The 19,405-nt window shown below is 64.0% G+C and overlaps 2 protein-coding genes across 11 annotated transcripts; both read left to right on the top strand.

The window, feature by feature from the left end:
* Nucleotides 1-318: 318 nt before the first annotated feature.
* ZNF653 (zinc finger protein 653) lies at nt 319-4,024 on the top strand. Of its 6 annotated transcripts, none has more exons than XM_074567202.1 (9): nt 328-684; nt 833-876; nt 1,107-1,322; nt 1,642-2,040; nt 2,266-2,440; nt 2,909-3,026; nt 3,112-3,226; nt 3,310-3,409; nt 3,499-4,024. In XM_074567202.1, the coding sequence occupies exons 1-9, from the start codon at nt 383-385 to the stop codon at nt 3,674-3,676; spliced, it is 1,647 nt and encodes a 548-aa protein (XP_074423303.1). In that variant the 5' UTR covers nt 328-382; the 3' UTR covers nt 3,677-4,024. The 6 variants fall into 6 exon arrangements, with proteins under 6 accessions (XP_074423306.1, XP_074423303.1, XP_074423302.1 ...); XM_074567201.1 differs by having other exon boundaries at nt 335-684; nt 1,639-2,040; XM_074567206.1 differs by having other exon boundaries at nt 401-684; nt 1,268-1,322; nt 1,639-2,040.
* Nucleotides 4,025-4,466: 442 nt separating this feature from the next.
* ELAVL3 (ELAV like RNA binding protein 3) lies at nt 4,467-11,801 on the top strand. Of its 5 annotated transcripts, none has more exons than XM_074567213.1 (7): nt 4,467-4,860; nt 6,526-6,805; nt 7,253-7,356; nt 7,706-7,859; nt 8,084-8,300; nt 8,529-8,567; nt 8,705-11,801. In XM_074567213.1, the coding sequence occupies exons 1-7, from the start codon at nt 4,852-4,854 to the stop codon at nt 8,946-8,948; spliced, it is 1,047 nt and encodes a 348-aa protein (XP_074423314.1). In that variant the 5' UTR covers nt 4,467-4,851; the 3' UTR covers nt 8,949-11,801. The 5 variants fall into 5 exon arrangements, with proteins under 5 accessions (XP_074423314.1, XP_074423310.1, XP_074423311.1 ...); XM_074567209.1 differs by having other exon boundaries at nt 4,469-4,860; nt 8,710-11,801; XM_074567210.1 differs by having other exon boundaries at nt 4,471-4,860; nt 6,529-6,805; nt 8,710-11,801.
* The last annotated feature ends 7,604 nt before the right edge of the window (nt 11,802-19,405 follow it).

Here is a 19,405-nt window from a genome sequence, read left to right as displayed (position 1 = left end):
AGATGGCTGGGGGCGCGGGGGAGTCGGGGGGGCGATAACCGGGGGCACGGGGGGGTGTGGGAGGAAATAAGTGGGGGCACGGGGGGGGTTGGGGGCGCGGGGGCGGGGGGAACACGCTCCGTAGGGCGCGGGCGCGGCGGGGTGCGGGCAGGGCACCCTGCGCATGCGCACTGGCTGCCCGGACGCCGCCCGGGCCGAGCCTGGCGGAAGCGCGGCGGGCGCACGCGCGGTAGCCGCAGGCGAGGCTGGGCCGGGCGTGCTCCTTCCGCGCGTGCGCCCCGCGCCCCGCCGCGCCTTCCTTCGCGAAAAACGGCGCGAGCCGGGGCGGAAGCGGCGGTGGCGTCATCGGCGGCGCGCCGCGGCGCGGGGCGACGGGCCCGGCATGAGCGCGGCCGAGCGGGGCCCGGGTCCGGGGGGCGGCGGCGGCGGCGGCGGCCCCGGTCCCGGCCCCGCGGCGGAGCCGGGCGGTGGCGGGCGGAAGGCGCGGGGGCGGCCGCGGCTGACGGAGTCGGACCGGGCGCGGCGGCGGCTGGAGTCGCGGAAGAAGTATGACGTGCGGCGGGTGTACCTGGGCGAGGCGCACGGACCCTGGGTCGACCTGCGCCGCCGCAGCGGCTGGAGCGATGCTAAGCTGGCGGCCTACCTGCTGGGGCTGGAGCGGGGGCAGCGCGCCGGGCGGCGCGGGTGAGCGGGGCCGAGGAGCCCGGGAGGAGCCGGGGCGGGGACACCGGGTGCTGCTTCTCCTCCTGCGGCTCTCGGGGGGGGGACGAGCCACCCCCCGCGGGGAGGGGCGCCCCTGCTTGTCCCCAGGCCACCGCCCCTCTCTCCACAGGAAGCCGTGGGAGCAGATCCCTAAAAAGCCCAAACGGAAAAAAAGTGAGTGCTGGGGGGGACAGTGCGTGTGCGTGTGAGTGGGGGCACCCCGGGCCGGGGGGGCTCGGGCAGGGGCTGGGAGGCCTCGGGGGGTGCTCAGGTAGGGGCTGTGAGGCCTGAGGGGCCCAGGCGGGGTCTGAGGGGCGGTGGGGGCAGGGGCTGGAGGTGGGGGGAAGGGCGTAGGGTGGGGGCTGGGGCGGGGGGGTGCCAGGCTGCCAGCAGCCCTCCCCCAGGGCGGCGGCGCAACGTCAACTGCCTGCGGCACGCGGTGATCTGGTACGAGGACCACCGGCAGCGTTGCCCCTACGAGCCGCGGCTGGCGGAGCTGGACCCCTCGGTGGGGCTCTACACGACGGCCGTCTGGCAGTGCGAGCGCGGGCACCGCTACTTCCAGGACCTGCACTCGCCTCTGAGGCCCCTCACCGACTCCGACGGCGACAGTGACGATGGTGCGTGGGGGGGATGGCCGTGCTGGGCGGTGGGGCACGGCTGGGTAGTGGAGACCCAGGGATGGGAGCCGGGGCAATTTGGGGGACCTGATTGCATCCTCTGGGGGCCTGGCCTGCGGGTGGGGGCCCCGGGGGCTTGAGGGTGGTTCTTTGGGGGGTGGGGGCACTCCTCTGGGGCTTGAGAGCAATTCTTTGGGGGGGGGGTGTACTCTTTTGGGGCTTGAAGGAGGTTTCTTGTGGGGGATGGGGGCGCTCCTTTGGGCATCGGAGGGGGTTTCTTTGGGGGGGGCTCACTTTGATCTTCTCTCTCCTGCAGCAGCAGCTCCTGGCAGCTCCTCCTCCTCAGGGGGCTGCAGCTCAGGCTCGGAGGCAACACCAGGGGGGGCCTCGTTAGCTCCAGGGGGGGACGCAGTGGCCCCCCCTGCGGGTCCAAGCCCTGCCGAGGGTGCTGCAGAGGGGCAGGGGGCAGCGCTGGAGGCTGTGGTCTGCGTGCCACTGCCTCTGCCTCTGCGACTGGGCACAGGGCGGGGGACGCTGGCCGAGGGGGGGCCACCTACCCTGCTGCAGGGACCCCCCCTCCTCATCCTGGCCAGCCCCGGCTATGATGCGCTGGGGGGGCTGCAGCTGGACGTGGGGGGGGATGAGGTGCCCTGCGCTCTGCTGGAAGGGGGGGGCGCCTTCCCCCCACCCCCCCTGGACCCCCACCTCCCTAAGACAGGTACGGGGGGAACAGGGGTTGTGGGGATGAGGGGGACTGGAGCGCTGGGAACAGCGGTGTCAGAAGTGATCGGGGTGCTAGGATCTCTGGCTTGGGGGAGATTGGGGTGCTGGGAGGGTCAGAAGGGTTCGGGGTTGTGGGGGGTTGGGGAGGGGGGGTGGGGGAGGTGATCAGGTGCTGGGGGGTGTGGAGGTGGCAGTGCCTCACTTGCCCTGATGATGGCAGAGGAGGATGAGGTGCTGGGGCTGAAGCAGGAGGAGGTGCCCCTCCCTGCCGCCGAGCCCCCCCCGCAGCCACCTCCGGAGCCCCCCCGGGAGCCGCTCCCGCCCCCCCTTGCTGAAGATGCTGAGAGTGGTGACGTATCGGCCATCATCTACGAGATCCCCAAAGAGCCCGAGAGGTCAGAGGGGCCGGGGATGGAGGGGTCGCTTGGGTTCCTGGGGGCCCAAGGGCGGTTAGGATGTGTGTGGGGGAGCCTCACGTCTTGGGGAGGGCGATGGAGTTTGGGGTGTCCCTGGGGGCTCGGGGGAAGTGTGAGGTGTTGGGGGGTCTTTAGGGAGTCACTACAAGGTTCCAAAGTTTGTGGGGACGTGAAGATGGGGCCAGGGCTGGGGGGGCCCTGGGGGGATCACAAGGGGTTCAGGGACTCAGGGGGCTGCAGGCGTTGGGTCTTTTGTAGGGTTGGGGGAGGTCTTCGGGGGTGTTCTTGGGTGGGAGGAGTTATTCGGGTTTGTGAAGGGGTTTAGGAGTCTGCAAGCACATCAAGGGGCGTTGGACAAGGTCCCCCCAATGCCTGGGGGGACCCCCTGTGCTGTGGCCTCTGTGAGGGCTCACCCCAGGCTGTGCTGTTACCCCCCCCTCCTCGCAGACGGCGGCGGAGCAGGCGGGGCCGTGCCCCCCACCCTGACCCCAAGGAGCTGCCAGAGCCCATCGCTTGTCCCTATGCGGGCTGCGGGCAGGTCTATGTTGCTCTCAGCAGCTTCCAGGTGCGGCCCCCTCTGGGGCTACCCTGCTCCCTCCGGAGTCCCCTGGGGTGCCACCCTGACCTCTCTGCCCCCGCCCCCCCCCCAGAACCACATCAACCTGGTGCACCGCAAGGGCCGGACCCAGCAGTGCCCCCAGCCCGGCTGCGGGAAGAGGTTTTACCTGGCCAACCACCTGCGCCGGCACATGGTCATCCACTCTGGTGAGCCCCCCCGCGTCCCCCCCCAGCGCGTTCCCCCCCCCGCGTCCCCCCGCTGCGTGTCCCCCCAATGTCTCCCCCTCCAGGTCTGCGGGAGTTCACTTGTGAGACCTGTGGAAAATCCTTCAAGCGCAAGAACCACCTGGAGGTGCACAGGCGGACGCACACCGGGGAGACCCCCCTGCAGTGAGTGGCAAGGCCGGGGGAGCACCAGGGAGCCATCCCCCAGGCACGAGGTCGGCAGGTACCCCTCACCCCCCCTTTGCCCCCCCCAGGTGCGAGGTCTGCGGGTACCGCTGCCGCCAACGTGCCTCCCTGACCTGGCACATGAGGCGCCACGGGGGGGCCGCGCTGCGCCCCTTCCCCTGCGAGCGCTGCGGGAGGCGCTTCCAGCGCCCCGAGGGACTCAAGTTCCACGCGCTCAAGAGCCACCCCGAGCCCCGTGGCACCTAGTGGGGCGGTCTGGACCACCACCCCCCCGCCCCCCCCTCACCCGGGTCACTCCGACTTCCCTGTGTCGCCTCGTGGCACGTGGAGGTGGGGAATTTCCCCCTGGGGATCCTGACCACAGACCCCCCCGCACAGGGCACCCTCAGCTCCACCCCTTGCCCTGGGCCCCCCACTCACCCTTTATTTATTTCCTGACTCTTGTCATCCCCCGCCAACCCCCCCCCCGGGGAAACTGGGGGTGAGACGGGGGGGACAAGACTAGTGGGGACCCTGGTTTTGTCTTGGTGGGGGGGGGGCACCCGGGCCCCCCTCCCCCCCCCCCCCCCCAGTTCCATTAAAGTGATGGCTTTTACTTGCTGCTTCCCACTCTCTGTCGGGGAGACCCGGGGCGGGGGTGGGCGAGGGGGGGACCGGGGGGTGCCCGGGGAGGCTCCGGGACTCCCCGCGGGGGGGGGAACGGACCCGCCGCTGCCCCACGCCCGTCCCGGCGCTGTCCCCGGTGCTGAACCGGCGGCTGCCCCGCCCCGGCGCCTGGGTCCTACCCCCACCCCGCCCCGCTGCGGAGTCTTCGCTGCACCTCCCCCCGCCCGCCGCCGCCTCCTTCATCCCCCCCCCCCCCCGACCTTCCTCCTCCTCTGCCATCACCCCCTCCTCCTTCCTTTCCCCCGCCGCTTCCTCCATCCCCTCCTCCTCCTCCTCCTTCTCCTTCCCCCGCCCCCCCTCCGGGTCACGTGGGCGAGGCCGGGGGGGGGGGGGGGGGGGGGCGGTGGCTATGGGCGGTGTCTACAGGGGGTCCTGGGGGCGTCGGGGGGCCCCGCCCGCTCGGCAGCCAATGGGCTTCGCCGGGGGGGGGGCGGTCCATTTTGGGGTATCGGCGGGGGGTGCGTGTGTGCGTGGACCGACCCACCTGCGGGCGGAGGGGCGGACGGAGCCATCGCGGGTTGGGGGGGGGGGGGCCGGGCCGCGCCCACCGCGGCGGTTTGGGGGGGCCCCGCCCCGCGGCCGCCCAAGGACGTTTAAAGGACCGACGGGGCCGCTGCTCGCAGCGCCCGACGCTGCGCCCGAGACCCCCGGAGGCCCCCCCACCGCCCCGGCCTCGGGACCCCCTGCAGCCCCCCGAGCCCGCCGGGCCGTGTGGCCCCCCCCACCCTACGAGCAGCCGCTGCGGCCCCGCGACGATGGTGACGGTAGGAGCCAGGGGAGGGGCCGCGGGGGTTGGGGGTGTCGTCGGGGGGGGGTGCGGCCGGCACCCCCATCATCCTTCATCTCCCGAAAGCCCCGTCCCGTGCCCCCCCCCCCACCTCCTCCCAGCTCCCCATCATCCAGCATCCCCTGCTTTCCGTGTCCCGTTCCTCCCCCCTTCCCGTGGTGCTCCGACTCGCCCTCCAGCCCCCCAGCATTCCCTCCCCCACGTCCCCATCGTGTCCCCGCTGTGCGACGGCCCTGCAAGTGTGTGACACGCTTGGGCGGGGATGGGAGCGCCACGAGAGCCGCACGCACATGCGTGTGCGTCCTATGTTGAGGGCACACGTATGTGCGTGCAACGGGGGCATGGGCCCATCACACGGCCTGTGTCAGCCTGCGTATGGGCATCTGCTGTGCGAGGACACAGGTGTGCCCCGCGTCCCTGTGTGGGACACGTGTGTGCAAGGGCGGGGTGGGGACCCAGCCCCCTCCGTGTCCCCCAGGCCCCCCCATCCTTCTCCTCCATTTGGCACCTGGGCCACGTAGAGCCGCTGCCGCACACACACGTGTGTGCACAAGGCAGAGGGGCCTGCACCCAGCTCCACGCGCGTGTAACACTTCAGTGTGCGGGCACATAGACGCACATGTGTGGGGAGGAGATGCCTGTACACGCAGACACGCGTGTCCCTGTCTCTGCGCAGCAGAGGCGTGCGTCGCTGCGTTGGCTGTGTGTCTGTGCGTCCGTGTGTGTGTGTGTGTGTCTGTGCGTGTCGCTGTGTTGCCGCCTGGTAAATCCCATTTTCTCAAATCCGATTTGGTGATTTTCGGCTTTTCTGCTTTCACTTTTCTCACCGGCCAATTTCGGGGCTGCCGCCGCTGGCTCCCGCGGGCGGACGAACGGGCAGACCGACGCTCTCTGGCTCCCGCTGGCCCCCTCGGCCGCCCTGCCCTTAAAGGCGCGGGTCCCCCCGCTCCGCCCCGCTCCCCGGCGGGGGGCCCGGCCGCGCGGCCCCTCCGCCCGTTTCAGCCCCTGGTCAGCTCCCGGGCGCGCGGGTCCGCACCCCGCCGGGCACGGCGGGCAGCCCCCGGGCGCCTGGGTCCCGCGGCCGTGGCTGGCGGCCCCGGGTGTCCCGTCTCCCGGCGACAAAGGCCCATTGTCCCCCGCTATTGTGCGGGGGGGGTGAGGGGGGGGAAGGGGCGGGGGCTCCGCTGCACAATGGGGGATTATCCCCCGGGGGGAGGGGCGCGCCGGACGCCTGGGTCCCCTCCCGCGTTGGGGCGGCGGGAACCCGGACGCCGGGGTCCCCTCCTGCCCCGCTGGGGGGGAGGAGGGGCAGCCTGCGGGGACCCAGGCGTCTGGGCCCCGAAGAGCCCGCTGCCCCCATGTCCCCCCCCGCCCCCCCGAATTGTCCCTGTTCTGTGTCCCCTCTCCTCGGTGTCCTCATCCCCGCTGCCGTGTCCGGCTGTTCCCCCCCCATGGCTCCAGCCCCGCTTCGCCTCGGTGATGACTCTGTGTCGCCGCTGCCTGGGGTTCCCCACACCTGTCTCCTTGTGCCTGCGCTGTCCCCATGGCCCTGGTGTCCCTGTCCCTCCACTGTCCCCCTGTCCCCCTCCATCTGCTGTCCCTGTGATGGTGACGCCCTGGTGACACCCATTCGTCCCCTCAGCAGATCCTGAGCACGGTGGAGGCCCAGGCTCCCAGCACCCCGGGTCCGTCAGGCTGTGGCCCTGTCCCTGTGGCTGTGCCGGTGGTGGCAGTGCCAGGGCCGGGGGTGGCAGCGGCGCTGCCCAATGGGGCCCCCCCGGGTCCCCCTGCGGCCGACGACAGCAAAACCAACCTGATCGTCAACTACCTGCCCCAGAGCATGAGCCAGGAGGAGCTGCGGAGCCTCTTTGGCAGCCTCGGGGACATTGAGTCCTGCAAGCTGGTCCGCGACAAGGTCACCGGTACGTGACAGGGGAGATGGGACACAGAGACATGGGGAGCTGGGACAGGGGGACACAGGCAGATGGGAGATGGGGACAGGGCCAGATGGGAACGCGGGGAGGCGGGACATGGGGAGATGGGACACAGGACATGGGGAGACAGGACGTAGTGGATGGGACACTGGGACATGGGGAGATGGGATGTGGGGGCCTGTGGGGACTGGGACAGGGATGGGCATGTGGATGGGATTGTGGGGACAGGGAGAACTTCAGGAACCTCTCTGGGGACGTCAGGTCCTGACCTGATCTCTGGTACAGGGATGTGGGGACACATGAGGACCCATGGGGACGGAGATGAAGATGGGATAGAAACAGGCCTTGGGGACAGGGGTGGGGAGGGGACGGGGACCGGGGATGGCGTGACGGCCTGGTGCTGGGGACACCCTTGATGCTGACCCCGCACCCCAGGGCAGAGCCTGGGCTACGGCTTTGTCAACTACGTTGAAGCGGGTGATGCCGACAAGGCCATCAGCACCCTCAACGGCCTCAAGCTGCAGACCAAGACCATCAAGGTGCTGGATGCCGGGGTCCCTCGGGGCAGCGGGCAGCAGGGGGTGCCTCGGGGAGGGGGGGCAGGTGCTGGGGTCCCTCAGAGCAGGCAGACACTGGGGTCCCTTGGGGGGTGGGGGGTGGGGGGTAGGCACTGGGGGGGGGGTGGGAGGGGGCAGGCACCCAAGGGGACGCCTTGGGGAGGGGGGCAGATGGTGGGGTCCTTGCCAGGGGTGGACACTGGGTGGGTCCTTGGAGGGGGGGGCAGATGCTTGGGTCCCTGGGGAGGGGCCCATGGGTGGGAGGCAGCTCTGGCACCCAGACACCTTGGTCCCCAGGGCTGACACCACCACCCCCCCCTCCCCACCCCAGGTGTCCTATGCTCGGCCCAGCTCGGCCTCCATCCGTGATGCCAACCTCTACGTGAGCGGCCTCCCCAAGGCCATGGGGCAGAAGGAGATGGAGCAGCTCTTCTCCCAGTATGGCCGCATCATCACCTCCCGCATCCTCGTCGACCAGGTCACAGGTGCGCCTGGACACCCGTGTCCCCTGGGGAAGGGGGAGGGTGCGTGGAATCTGCCCAAGCGCCTGGTTTCCCAGAGGGGTCAAGGGGATGGGGGAACGTTTCTTGGATGCCGTGGGTGGGCAGCGCGGGCGCCTGGGAGGGGGGTGGAATTCCCTGGATGCCTGAGTCCCACGGCTGTGTAGTGGGGTCTCAGGGCTCTGTCCCCCGGACGCCATGTTGTGCAGGTGTCTCGCGGGGGGTGGGCTTCATCCGCTTCGACAAGCGCGTGGAGGCAGAGGAAGCCGTCCGGGGGCTGCACGGGCAGAAACCGCTGGGCGCCGCCGAGCCCATCACCGTCAAGTTCGCCAACAGCCCAGGACAGAAGTCGGGGGGGTCCCTGCTCAGCCTCTGCCCCAGCGCCCGCCGCTACGGCCCCCTGCACCACCCCCCGCAGCGCTTCCGGTGAGCCTGATGTGCCTGGGGGCCCCGGGGGTGGGAGATCCCTGGGAACGGGGGCACCCCCCCCCAGAGATGGGGCCACCGCAGGGCATGGGAACATCCCCAGCACCATGAGGGCACCCCCGCGCCGGGGATGGGGCCACCACAGGGTGTGGGGATACCCGCGTGGCAAAGAGACGCCTACACGAGCACGCCTCTGTGTCCCCCCTGATGGCCTCTTGTCCCCTCCAGGCTCGACAACTTGCTGAATGTGGCCTACGGAGTGAAGAGGTAATGGCCCCTCCCCCCCCTCCCCTCCCCAAGTCCAGCTCTGCACCCCCAGCCCCATGTTTGGGATGGGGACCCTGGCAGGAGGGGACCCACATGTCCTTGTGGGGCAACCTGGTGTCCGGGCGCCCTGACCCCAGGCCAGCCCGCTGTCGCTGCTGCCCAGGTTCTCCCCGCTGGCCATTGAGGCGGTGCCAGGGCTGGCCGGGGTGGGCCTGGGGGCCCCCAGCACTGGCTGGTGCATCTTTGTCTACAACCTGGCACCCGAAGCAGATGAGAGCGTCCTCTGGCAGCTCTTCGGGCCCTTCGGTGCTGTCACCAATGTCAAGGTCATACGTGACTTCGCCACCAACAAGTGCAAGGGCTTCGGCTTCGTCACCATGACCAACTATGAGGAGGCAGCCATGGCCATCGCCAGCCTCAACGGCTACCGCCTGGGCGACCGCGTGCTCCAGGTCTCCTTCAAGACCAGCAAACAGCACAAGGCCTGAGCCCCACCCTGCTGGGCCCCCAGCCCCCGGAACCGGGTCCCCTGGCACCACCAGGCCACGGGGACCCCCACGAGCACCAAGGACACCCTGGAGACCATGGAGAACCCCCCTGGACACCTGGCGACCTTGGGGACCCCCTCCACGGGCACCAAGGACACCACAGGGACACCCCAAGGATATCCTGGAGACCGTGGGGACCGCTCCCCCCCCCCCCCAGCCACCAAGGACACTGTGGGGACCTCCCTACCCTGGAGACCATGGAGAACTTGCTCGGACACCTGGAGACCCTTTCCGTGGGCACCAAGGATCCCATGGGGACATGCGAAGGACAGTCTGGATACCAAGGACACCCCCACTTCTCCCCCAGGCACCAGGGACAACCCGAGGACTCCCCCAGGTGCCCCAGAGCTCTTGGACGCTGGCGGGGATGTCCCTGGAGATCCTCCCACCCCCCGACCCTGGAAAGACTGGAGAACCACCGGGACACTGAGGACACACTGGGGACGTCCCAGGCACCCCCAGAACCCTGGGAATCGTGAAGGAGTCTGGATATGGAGCCGGTGCAGGGGGTGTCACCTCCAAAGCCCCCCGAGAATGCCGTTGGGACCCCAAAGACCCCAGCACCAGAGATGTTGTGGGGGACACCCGCCCCCCCCCCCCCCCCCACGCCGGGCACTGCGGGGACACTGGAGGTGGGGCCTCTCCCCCAGCACCTGAAGCCGCGGCGACCCCCAGCGAGCCCAGGTACCCCCGGGGACCCCCAGCGCCCCCTGAGGCCGGTGCCAGACCTTCCCCCCGCCTCCCCCCCGCCTTTTTTTTTTTTTTTTCCCCTCCTCTGGGGAGGTCGTGTGCCCCAGTGTGGGGAGACGTGGGGTGTCCCCCCCTTAGGGCTGTCCTGACCCCCCCTTAGCGGTGTCCTGCCCCCGGGGGGGGGGTGGGGTGTGTGTGTGTGTGCTGGGAAACCACAGGGGACCCCACGGGGGAGGGACAGCGGGGAGCCACGCCCCCCGAGTCTTAGCCACGCCCCCCGAGTCTTAGCCACGCCCCCGAGGCTGAGCCACGCCCCGCGCAAGCCACGCCCCCGATGTTAGCCACGCCCCACACCGTTAATCCACGCCCCCATGTAGCCCCGTGCTTAACCCCGCCCCCAGCCCGGAGGCCACGCCTCCGACACCGCGCGCTCTGGCGGTGGCCGGACCACCCCGAGCGGTGCCCGGGGTCCGAGGGTTCGAGCCCGGCTCCGGCCGCTGCCCCCGGGGAGGGACCCCCCCCTCCAACCGGAGCACCCGATTCGGCTTGTTTTGTCCTCAGGCTGGTGCCAAGCGGGGGCCGTGCCCCCCTCCCCTCCGGTCCAGGAGTCCGGGGGGGTGTCTGCTCTCTCTCCTCTTTATTTCCGCTTCTTTTTTTTTTTTTTTTTTTTTTTTTTTTGGAGGAGGGGAATTTTTGGGGGGAGAAAAGAAGAAACAATAACAAATAATAACAATAATGGTAGCGCTAACGGTAGCGAGGAGAGAGACCGACACAGAGAGCGGTGACTCCTTCAGAGCAACAGACACAAAACCCATCTATTTTTGTAAGAGAAGAAGAAAAAAAAACAACCCCTAAAGTCCCCCAAAACCGTCCCTCCGGAGGGAAGTTGGAGGGGTGGGAGTCTGTTACGTGCCCTGTCCCCCCGTGCCCGGGTTGCCTGCAGGCATGGCCAGGGGTGTCAATCCCCGAGCAGGGTGGCCACACCTTTTGCAGGGGGGCTGGGTGGTGGCCATGGCACTAAAATGCCGTCAGGTGGAGGCCGCTGTGGGGTGGTGGTGGGGGGTCCCCTGCCCCTGAGCACCCCCAATCCGGGGGGAGGGTCTTGTCCACACTACCCTGTCCCCACCCTTCTCCAAGCATCCCAAAATGGGCATTTTTAGCCCCCACCTCCTAAGGTCGCTGGGGTGGGTGCTTTTACTTGGCCAGTTCGAGTGTCCTGGCCAAAGGAAAGGGCAGAAAAGCCCCTGAAACTCCGACCCTCCCAACAGGCCGCATCCCCTATACCAGCCCCATCCTCATTATTATTATTATCATTATCGTTATTCTTATTAATTATTATTGTTGTCGTTGTTGTTATTACTACTGCTATCATTATTTATTTTCTCTTCTCCGTCGGGATAATTTCTTGCTTTTCGGTGGTTTTGGTTCCTATTTATTTCCGATTCTTCGCTGGCTTCCCTCAGCCCTGGGACCCCGGGATCCCCTTCCCCCTCCCGCTTTTTGCGTTGCGTCGTGTCGTGCCCCTTTGCAGCTTCTTGTAGTTTTAACTTATTGTTAATGTAAATATTTATTACCTACTCCCCCCTCTCCCCCCTCCCCGCCCCGACCCGTGTGTGTGCGCGACTCCACGGGGCGGGTGAAGGGCCCAGGCGTCTGGGGCTCCCTCCACCCCCCAAGGCCTGACCCCCCCACACCCCCTCAACCCCCGGGGGGGGCTCCGCCCCGGGGACCCCCAAGTCCCCCGGGGGGGGAAGGGGGGGTCCGGGGAGACCCCAGTTCCGTAGCAATAAGAGCTGCACCCCGGGGGCGCCGCCTCGGCCTCGGCCCCCGCCCCTGGCCCGGGGGGGGGGGGGGGGGGGGCCGGCGCCCAGCGCGGGGAGAAGCTCCCGAGCGCTAGCGGGGCCCCCGGAGGGGGCAGGCTCCTGGCCCCCCACCCCGGACTCGACTCTTTGTACTTTTAATGGCAGAAATAATAATAATAAAAAGATTAGAAAAACCCCCGCAAACACCAGGCGTTATCGTGTGTGCGTAGGGGGGGGGGGGTGTGGGTGGGTCCGGGCGGTCACGTGGGGCGCAGGGCACGACGGGAGATGTAGTTTTCCGGTACGTTACTTCCGGGTGGTCACGTGGGGAGCGGCGTCTGCCGGCCGCGTTTCCGTCGGGCGGGAGGATGGTAGGCGGCCCCCGCTCCCAGGCCGGACCCCCCCCCGCTCCCGGGACGGTCCCCCCCCCCCGCGTCCCCGGGCTCCCAGGCCGGCCCCGGCCCCCCCCCCCCCCGCGTCCTCCGGCTCGGACCCCCCCGCTCCCGGGACGGTTCCCCCCCGCGTCCTCCGGCTCGGACCCCCCCGCTCCCGGGACGGTCCCCCCCCCCCGCGTCCCCGGGCTCCCAGGCCGGCCCCGGCCCCCCCCCTCGCGTCCTCCGGCTCGGACCCCCCCGCTCCCGGGACGGTTCCTCCTCCCTCCCCACCTCGCGTCCCCCCCCATCGGGACGGTTCTCCCCCCGCGTCCCCGGGCTCCCGGGCCGGCCCCCCCCCGCTCCCGGGCCGGCGTCCCCCCCACTCCCTGTTCCTTTGCGAGGAGACGGGCCCCGGCCCTCCTCCCCAGCCGAGGCGCTGCCGGCAGATGTCCTCCCCCCGTCCTGTTCCCGACAGCGGCGGCCGCCCCCGGCTGCGCTTTGTCGCCTCTCGATGCAGGTGCCAGGAGCATCCGGGTGGGGAAAGCAGCGTCTCCAGGAGCTCCTGCCGCAGGGGGGGCTCCCGCTGGGGCGAGTGGTCAGGGAACTGCTGCCCCTTCTCTTTCTCTCCCGGAGGCCGCGGTTGTCCGCTCCTCCCCGGGGTTGTCGTGGGCTGCCTTTGCCACAGACTTGCCTGGGCTGTCTCCGTTCAGCCCCGTTCTCCCTCCTGGTGTGGGCGACCTGGGACTGGTGGACGTTTACTGGCTTTGAACAGGAGCTGCTGTGGGTGAAGCTTAAGATGCTTGAAAAACGTGAAACAGCCAGAGAACGACATCAAGGTGATTGAGCCAGAAGGTGCTTCCTGCGGCAGGGAAGAGACAGCCAAGCATTTCTGGGTGAGGAAGGGTCCCCTCTGAGTTGTCCTCAGCAGACCAGATTGCTGATATGTACCGCAGGGTCCGTACGCGTATCCAAAATCACGGTATGGCCATGGGGAAGGGTTGTGTGTGTGCAAGGCTGCACATCTGGGAAGCTTCACATCGCAAGAGCTGTAAGACACCGCTGTGTTCTCTTAGGTGGAGGATGGTCAAGTGACCAGCGCTGCAGAAGAGGAAGGGACAGAGAAAGAAAGAGGCACCTGAACTGGAAAATTCTGTGGGCAGCGCTGAAAGCAGGAGCTGCGGTGAGTCCCAGGCTTTGGGGCCGTGTCCCGCTCATCAGGAGCCTCCGTTGGCTGCAGTCTTCACAGACCTTCACGAAAGAAGGACGCTTTAGATTGCCACCTAGCTTTATGCCAGAAGTTTTTTTTCCTGTCTTGGCAGAATGCCAGCTGCCAGCGTTTCTCCGTGGTCGCCCTTCCTTCTGCCGTGATGGTACAGGACAGACGGAAAGAATCCGGAGTGCTCTGCGAGTACGAGGTGCGTCTGCGATGCGCGTCTGCTTTTTTCCTGAGGTACTTGTAGTGTGGGCTCTGAAGTTAACGTGAAGGATGTGCCAGCACTCCTCCTATAGTTTTTCTGTGAAATATTTTAACAAAATCCTTGTCGCTTCCCGCTGTCAGGAAAGAGGGGAGGGTAAGTGACTTCAGATTTGTAAATTCTCAGCGGCACAGACTAAGGTGAGATAAATCTCAAGGTCCACACAGAAACATTTATTAGCTTACCAAAATGGTTAGTATAGATCTTAACAAGCCCACGATAATTGGTTAGGTATATAAAAAATTATGGCAGGTGTTGGGGTGTACATTGTGTTAGTTAACAACAGGTGTAGGACAACTTACGGCAAGCGGTGCTTAAGGTCGTACTTAAGGTCATTACTTCACAGCTCTAACTGTTACTTAACAATTCCAAGAGAAAAGAGAAACTGAGGGACAGAGAGAGGAAAAGACAGAGAAAAAGACAGAGATAAAGAGATCACGGGTCCTGGTTCCAGCGTCTTTTTCAGGGATTCTTCCCAGGCATAATCTTCTTCTTTCTTGGGAAGAATCTTCCCAGGCACTATCTATTTCTTTTGTTTCTTTTTTGTTCCCTCGGGGCACTTATTTTCCCCTTTTACGTTTGCTGAATCAGCACGGTCCGCCCTCCTTGCTGAGGACGGGCTCAGCTCAGGTTTCTCCCTTCTCCCCGGTGACGTGTGCCATGATTTGGGTGGAGAGACGAGTGCCATGGTCACACATGTTTAGCGTGATCTCTGTAATCTTCATTAGCACATGCAGGGCGTGCGCTTTCACGTGCGTTTCGCGGATAATGAAGCAAAGGTCACTCATGGGACACAACGGCCTCGAGAACTGAGAACGAGCGAGCTCACGGCACGAGTGGCAGAACCGACCTGTCTTCACAAGACAGTTCTCCCACACTTTCAGCCGCCAGAAGTGTGAGCCTCATCAGCTGTTTGAAGGCCAGGCCTGCGTTATTTATTTCCTTGCGAGTGTTTGAGGCGTTCCACTGAAGGCTTGGAGGGGCTCCTGCCCCTCGGCAGGGAATTTACAGTCCGTCCCTCACAATCCTAAAAACAAAATAAAGTCTGTCCTGGAGCACGTTACGCCTCTGCAAAGCTTACTTCCCTCCATTTATTTTTCTCTTCCTGAAAGCATATTCTTCTCTTTCTGGGTGCTCACTGTCAAACGATACTGTGAAAATAATTTTGTACTAGAAGAGGGAAGGAACTGTTTGTAAGAGTTCACGTGTCCAGAAGAAGCAGGCTTTGCTTTCACGATAAAAACTTTATGCTTTCTCAGTCAATAAGTCTTTAAAATATTTCATAGCGGTACTCGAAAACCTCACTGAGATACTGGCATCTGTCCTAAGGGCGATCGAGGTCAAAGAGGAGACATGGACAAAACGGGACAAACGGGCATTGCCTCTCTGCGTTCTCCAGGCTTTGCCGTGAAGCATCAGCAGCGTTTAACTCGTGACGGCGAATCCTGTGGTTTTGGTTGTGGTTTTGGTGAGTTACGGCTTCAACAATGTCCTTTTTCTGTAACCTCGGGAGGAAGTTCATTTCCTTCCGCAGGCCCAAGTGCCGCGCGTCTCCCCCCAGTTGCTGGCATCGCCGGCCTTTGGGTTCTCGGTTGGAACAGTCGAGGTACCATAAAAACGCGTTCCTCTGCGCCTTCAGCACAGCCAAAAGCATTCGCGAATCTGCCGGTCCTTTTTGGTAGCCCTACGGATCGCGGCGCCGGCGATTTGATTCCCCGCCCCCAAAAGTAAAACCATTTGGAGGAGTTTTTTCTCTCACTGATTTTTCTATGTTAAATGAAGCTAAAAAAAAAAAGTGAGAGTTGTATAATCGACAAACTGACTTGCGTAGTTTAAACTGCAGCCGCCACACGGCTGTAGCGTACAATTTATGAGGTGTACCTGGGCAGTTAGGTATTTGTTCGAAATGTTTAAAAGGAGAGACAACTGAATGTTACGTGGTTTTCCCCCCGTTTATTTGGCAGAGTGCTCTGAAGTACTTTACTTCTGTCTGGCTTTCAGTGCCGCCTTTTCCCGGCAGCCAGTAGTGTCTCTCTCGGGCAGCGCCGCTGCCCCGATGTCCCTCCTCCTCCTCGTGTAGCACACAAAAAACCCCCCGTGGTCAAATCATAGCTGTGTATTTTGGAGACGGATAGTTTAATAGTATCAGTTCACAGCTGTGCAAGTTAAATTAGCGCCGAAGGAAAGCCAAATACTTTCCCAGGGTAAGTATTTTCACTGGGTGGATGTAAACTTCATGCACACCTTCTCAGTGAAAGGGAAAGGGCCAGGCGTTTCCCAGCACCAGCCGGAGGGTTCGCCCTTACGCTAAGAACGTGTTCAAAATGGCACTGATTAGTCTTAATCCTGACTTTTAAGAGTTCAGATGGCGCTGGCTTTTGAAGGCTGTGCTGTATTTCGAGCTGAGCTGTTTCCCCAGCTCCTGTCCCGTCCCTCCGTCTGACGGAATTCCTCTGCTCTCTTCTGTGCTGTTTTTTTTGGGATGCTGAGCTATAATTGGGGATTTTTGTTTTCCAGGTGCCTCGTCGTAGGCGTCTCGTGCTGCTCGAGAGATGCCCCAGCCCAGGTTTGCAGCCGGTGGCGGAGCCCCCCTGAGGAGAAGGGGCCAGCCCTGGGTCTGGGCGTTTTGAGCCTTTTTTTGGGGTGAATAGAAGGGTGTCTGTGTGTGTGTGTGTGTGTCTTGGGGGGTGATGGTGTCATTTGGGGCACCCCGATGTCACTGGGGCAGCGATGATGCAGCAGAGGAGCAGGTGAGTGGGAGATGGGGGGGGGGGGTTACGTGGAGTTGCCCCCCCACAAGAAGCGGGTCGTGGCCCCAAAATGTCTGAAAATTCTTGGGATGCATTAAAAAATGTGAAAACCTGTAACTATGGGCAGGAGGCGTTGAAATAGGGAATGAGAAATATACATATATATAAATTATGTATGTAAAAGTTCAAAATAAAAACCTCTGTCTCTAAGGATTCTGTGCTTCTGTGTTATATGAAAGATCCTAGAATATAAAAATACTTAGATGCGTTTATAAAAAGATATTAGTGTCAAACTAGGTGTGTAGGCAGACAGCCTAAATAGATACTCGGTATCAAAAGCGTTAATGTAGGAAACGGGCAACGTGAATTCCCTAAACGTACAGATGTGTGTAAATACCGGAGCGGGTGCTGCCGCCTGGCGGCTGAAGGCGCGTCCTGCAGGTGGGGGGCGGCGCATGCGCAGTGCCCGCGCCTCCCGGCCCGCCTCGGCCCCCGCCCCCGGCGCCGCGTGGGTTCCGCAGCTCGTGCGCAGGCGCGGCTTCGCGGAGGCCCGTCCGGCCGCAGTCTCAAGAGAGCGGCGGCCGGAGGGCGCTCCAGGACCGCCGGGACTCTGGCGAGCTCCGCGCCACCTGGAGCGGCATCGGTGCCGCCCGCCCGGCCTCCAGAGCGGCCATCGGCCCCTCCGCATCGGCTCTTACGCGTTACCGCGGCCCCGTCAGTGCCCGGCAGTTTTCCGGGTTTCCATCTACGTGACCCCGCGGTCCTCCAGGACCCCGGAAGTGCCCCCTCAGTCCTCCGACGCGCGTCTCCGTGGCACTTCGGTCCTCCAGGACCCCGGAAGTGCCCCCTCAGTCCTCCGACGCGCGTCTCCGTGGCACTTCGGTCCTCCAGGACCCCGGAAGTGCCCCCTCAGTCCTCCGACGCGCGTCTCCGTGGCACTTCGGTCCTCCAGGACCCCGGAAGTGCCCCCTCAGTCCTCCGACGCGCGTCTCTATGGCACTTTAGTCCTCCAGGAGCCCGGAAGTGCCCCCTCAGTCCTCCGACGCGCGTCTCCGTGGCACTTCGGTCCTCCAGGAGCCCGGAAGTGCCCCCTCAGTCCTCCGACGCGCGTCTCCGTGGTACTTCGGTCCTCCAGGACCCCGGAAGTGCCCCCTCAGTCCTCCGACGCGCGTCTCTGTGGCACTTCGGTCCTCCAGGACCCCGGAAGTGCCCCCTCAGTCCTCCGACGCGCGTCTCCGTGGCACTTCGGTCCTCCAGGACCCCGGAAGTGCCCCCTCAGTCCTCCGACGCGCGTCTCTGTGGCACTTCGGTCCTCCAGGACCCCGGAAGTGCCCCCTCAGTCCTCCGACGCGCGTCTCCGTGGCACTTCGGTCCTCCAGGACCCCGGAAGTGCCCCCTCAGTCCTCCGACGCGCGTCTCTGTGGCACTTCGGTCCTCCAGGACCCCGGAAGTGCCCCCTCAGTCCTCCGACGCGCGTCTCTGTGGCACTTCGGTCCTCCAGGACCCCGGAAGTGCCCCCTCAGTCCTCCGACGCGCGTCTCTGTGGCACTTTAGTCCTCCAGGAGCCCGTAAATGCTCATAAGTCTTCTGGAAGTCATATGCTTCCAACACTCTTCCAAAACGATAAAACACGATTATCAGTTAACCACAAAAATATCTGAAGATCGCAAAAATAATGCAACCCCTGCAGAGCGCTCTTCTCCACAGCAACAACTGGACAGAAATCACACAAAAGCGGTAAGAGAATCACCAGAGGTTAGTCCCAAATGGAAATAAAAAGGGGTGGTGCTTCGCCTGCTGGGAACTTAAGGCAGGAGAAGCGAAGCTGCTGCTCCTGCTGCCGCCCGCCTTCACGTCGTCTGGGGGTTGGCCCCGCCCCTTTCCCAGGGCATTGTGGGAAGGGCGGTGGGCGGGGCCTGAGGGCGGTGGGCGGGGCCCGGGGTACACGAGCCCCAGCCCGGGCTCAGGAGCTCGTTCTGCTGCTGGGCCCCGTGGGGTCGGTGCTCTGCTGGTCCCTCGCTTTGCTGCAGCTTTGGGACAGGCTCAGCTGTTTGGGCAGGCGTGTTTCGGCATTTAGGGAGGCAGAGGTGAGAAGGCTGAGCTGAGACCTTCGGGAGCAGTAAACATCCAGCTGCCTGTATGGTAGAAAGTTGACTGGTATGCTCCTTTTTTTTTCCTTTTTTTTCGGGTCATAACTTTGTGATGAGTGTTTAGGGGGTGCCCAGATGGTTAATAGTATGCTTTTCTTTGTTCTAGGAGCACTGCATTTTCCTAGAATTTCTGACTTTATTGAAGATAGAACTGTGGGTTTTTCACCAGTTTTGCAGTATGCTGTGTAAATTGCTGATATTGTTTCTCTTAATTGGGTTGATGATGAGATTATCTTATGGGGGTTAGGGTGAGCGTTTTGTATGCATCTGCATATATGGCACTAGCATTTCTCAAGAAAGCAGCAGGGATGTAAGGCATAGCGTCGTTCAGGGTATGGCATGGCTCATCACCTTTCCCCGTTGCCCATGGAGTGCCACAGTGTCCCTAGAGTTTTTGCAGCTGGCAGCGGGCCCCTCATAGATTGTGTCAGGACATTATTTGTTTTGTGGGTCTGATGCAGAGCCCAGAGCCTGTGGGAAGACAGAAGATAGGAGGTGCCTGCCAAACGCAGGGCACAGCTCAGAAGAGCTGCTCCTGAGAAGCAGCCGGCGTAGGGGGTTCAGGGTTGCAAATACAGGATGGGAGCTGTCAGGAAGAAGTGAGGCTCCTTCCCTGACGGTTGAGGAGAAGAGAAGGGGTTTCTAAAGTTTTGGCGCTGGGGGCTGGCTAGGAAAAGGAGGTGGGTTCATCAGTCTCTGTCATATCGGTTTTGCATTTGGATTTGGGTGTCGACAGGGTCTGGTCTGTTCTAGTCTCTTGCATTTGAGGTGAGCTGGACAGTGTGGAGGAGGAGCACGGGACTGATGATTTTGCAGAAATGCAATGGTAATTTTGTGTTTGTTGGTATCTTAAGTGCCATAAATAATTGTTGCGGCAGCCTCCGACTGGAATCGACGTGAAGCAGGTGAGTGGATTGCCATGGCACCTCTGAGGATGAGGGTGTTGTGGAAGAGGTTGGCATCTACTGTCATGGTGGTCACTGCTGGAGCTGTGATTTCTTTTTGTTTTGCTGATGAAGAGGAACATGGTGACTGCAGGAACACATCAG

This window comes from Larus michahellis, chromosome 25, assembly GCF_964199755.1.
Source record: "Larus michahellis chromosome 25, bLarMic1.1, whole genome shotgun sequence".
In the NCBI taxonomy this organism is placed as follows: domain Eukaryota; kingdom Metazoa; phylum Chordata; class Aves; order Charadriiformes; family Laridae; genus Larus; species Larus michahellis.
The sequence above is the reverse complement of the archived record's forward strand: the minus strand, read 5'-3'. Positions and strand labels throughout refer to the sequence as shown.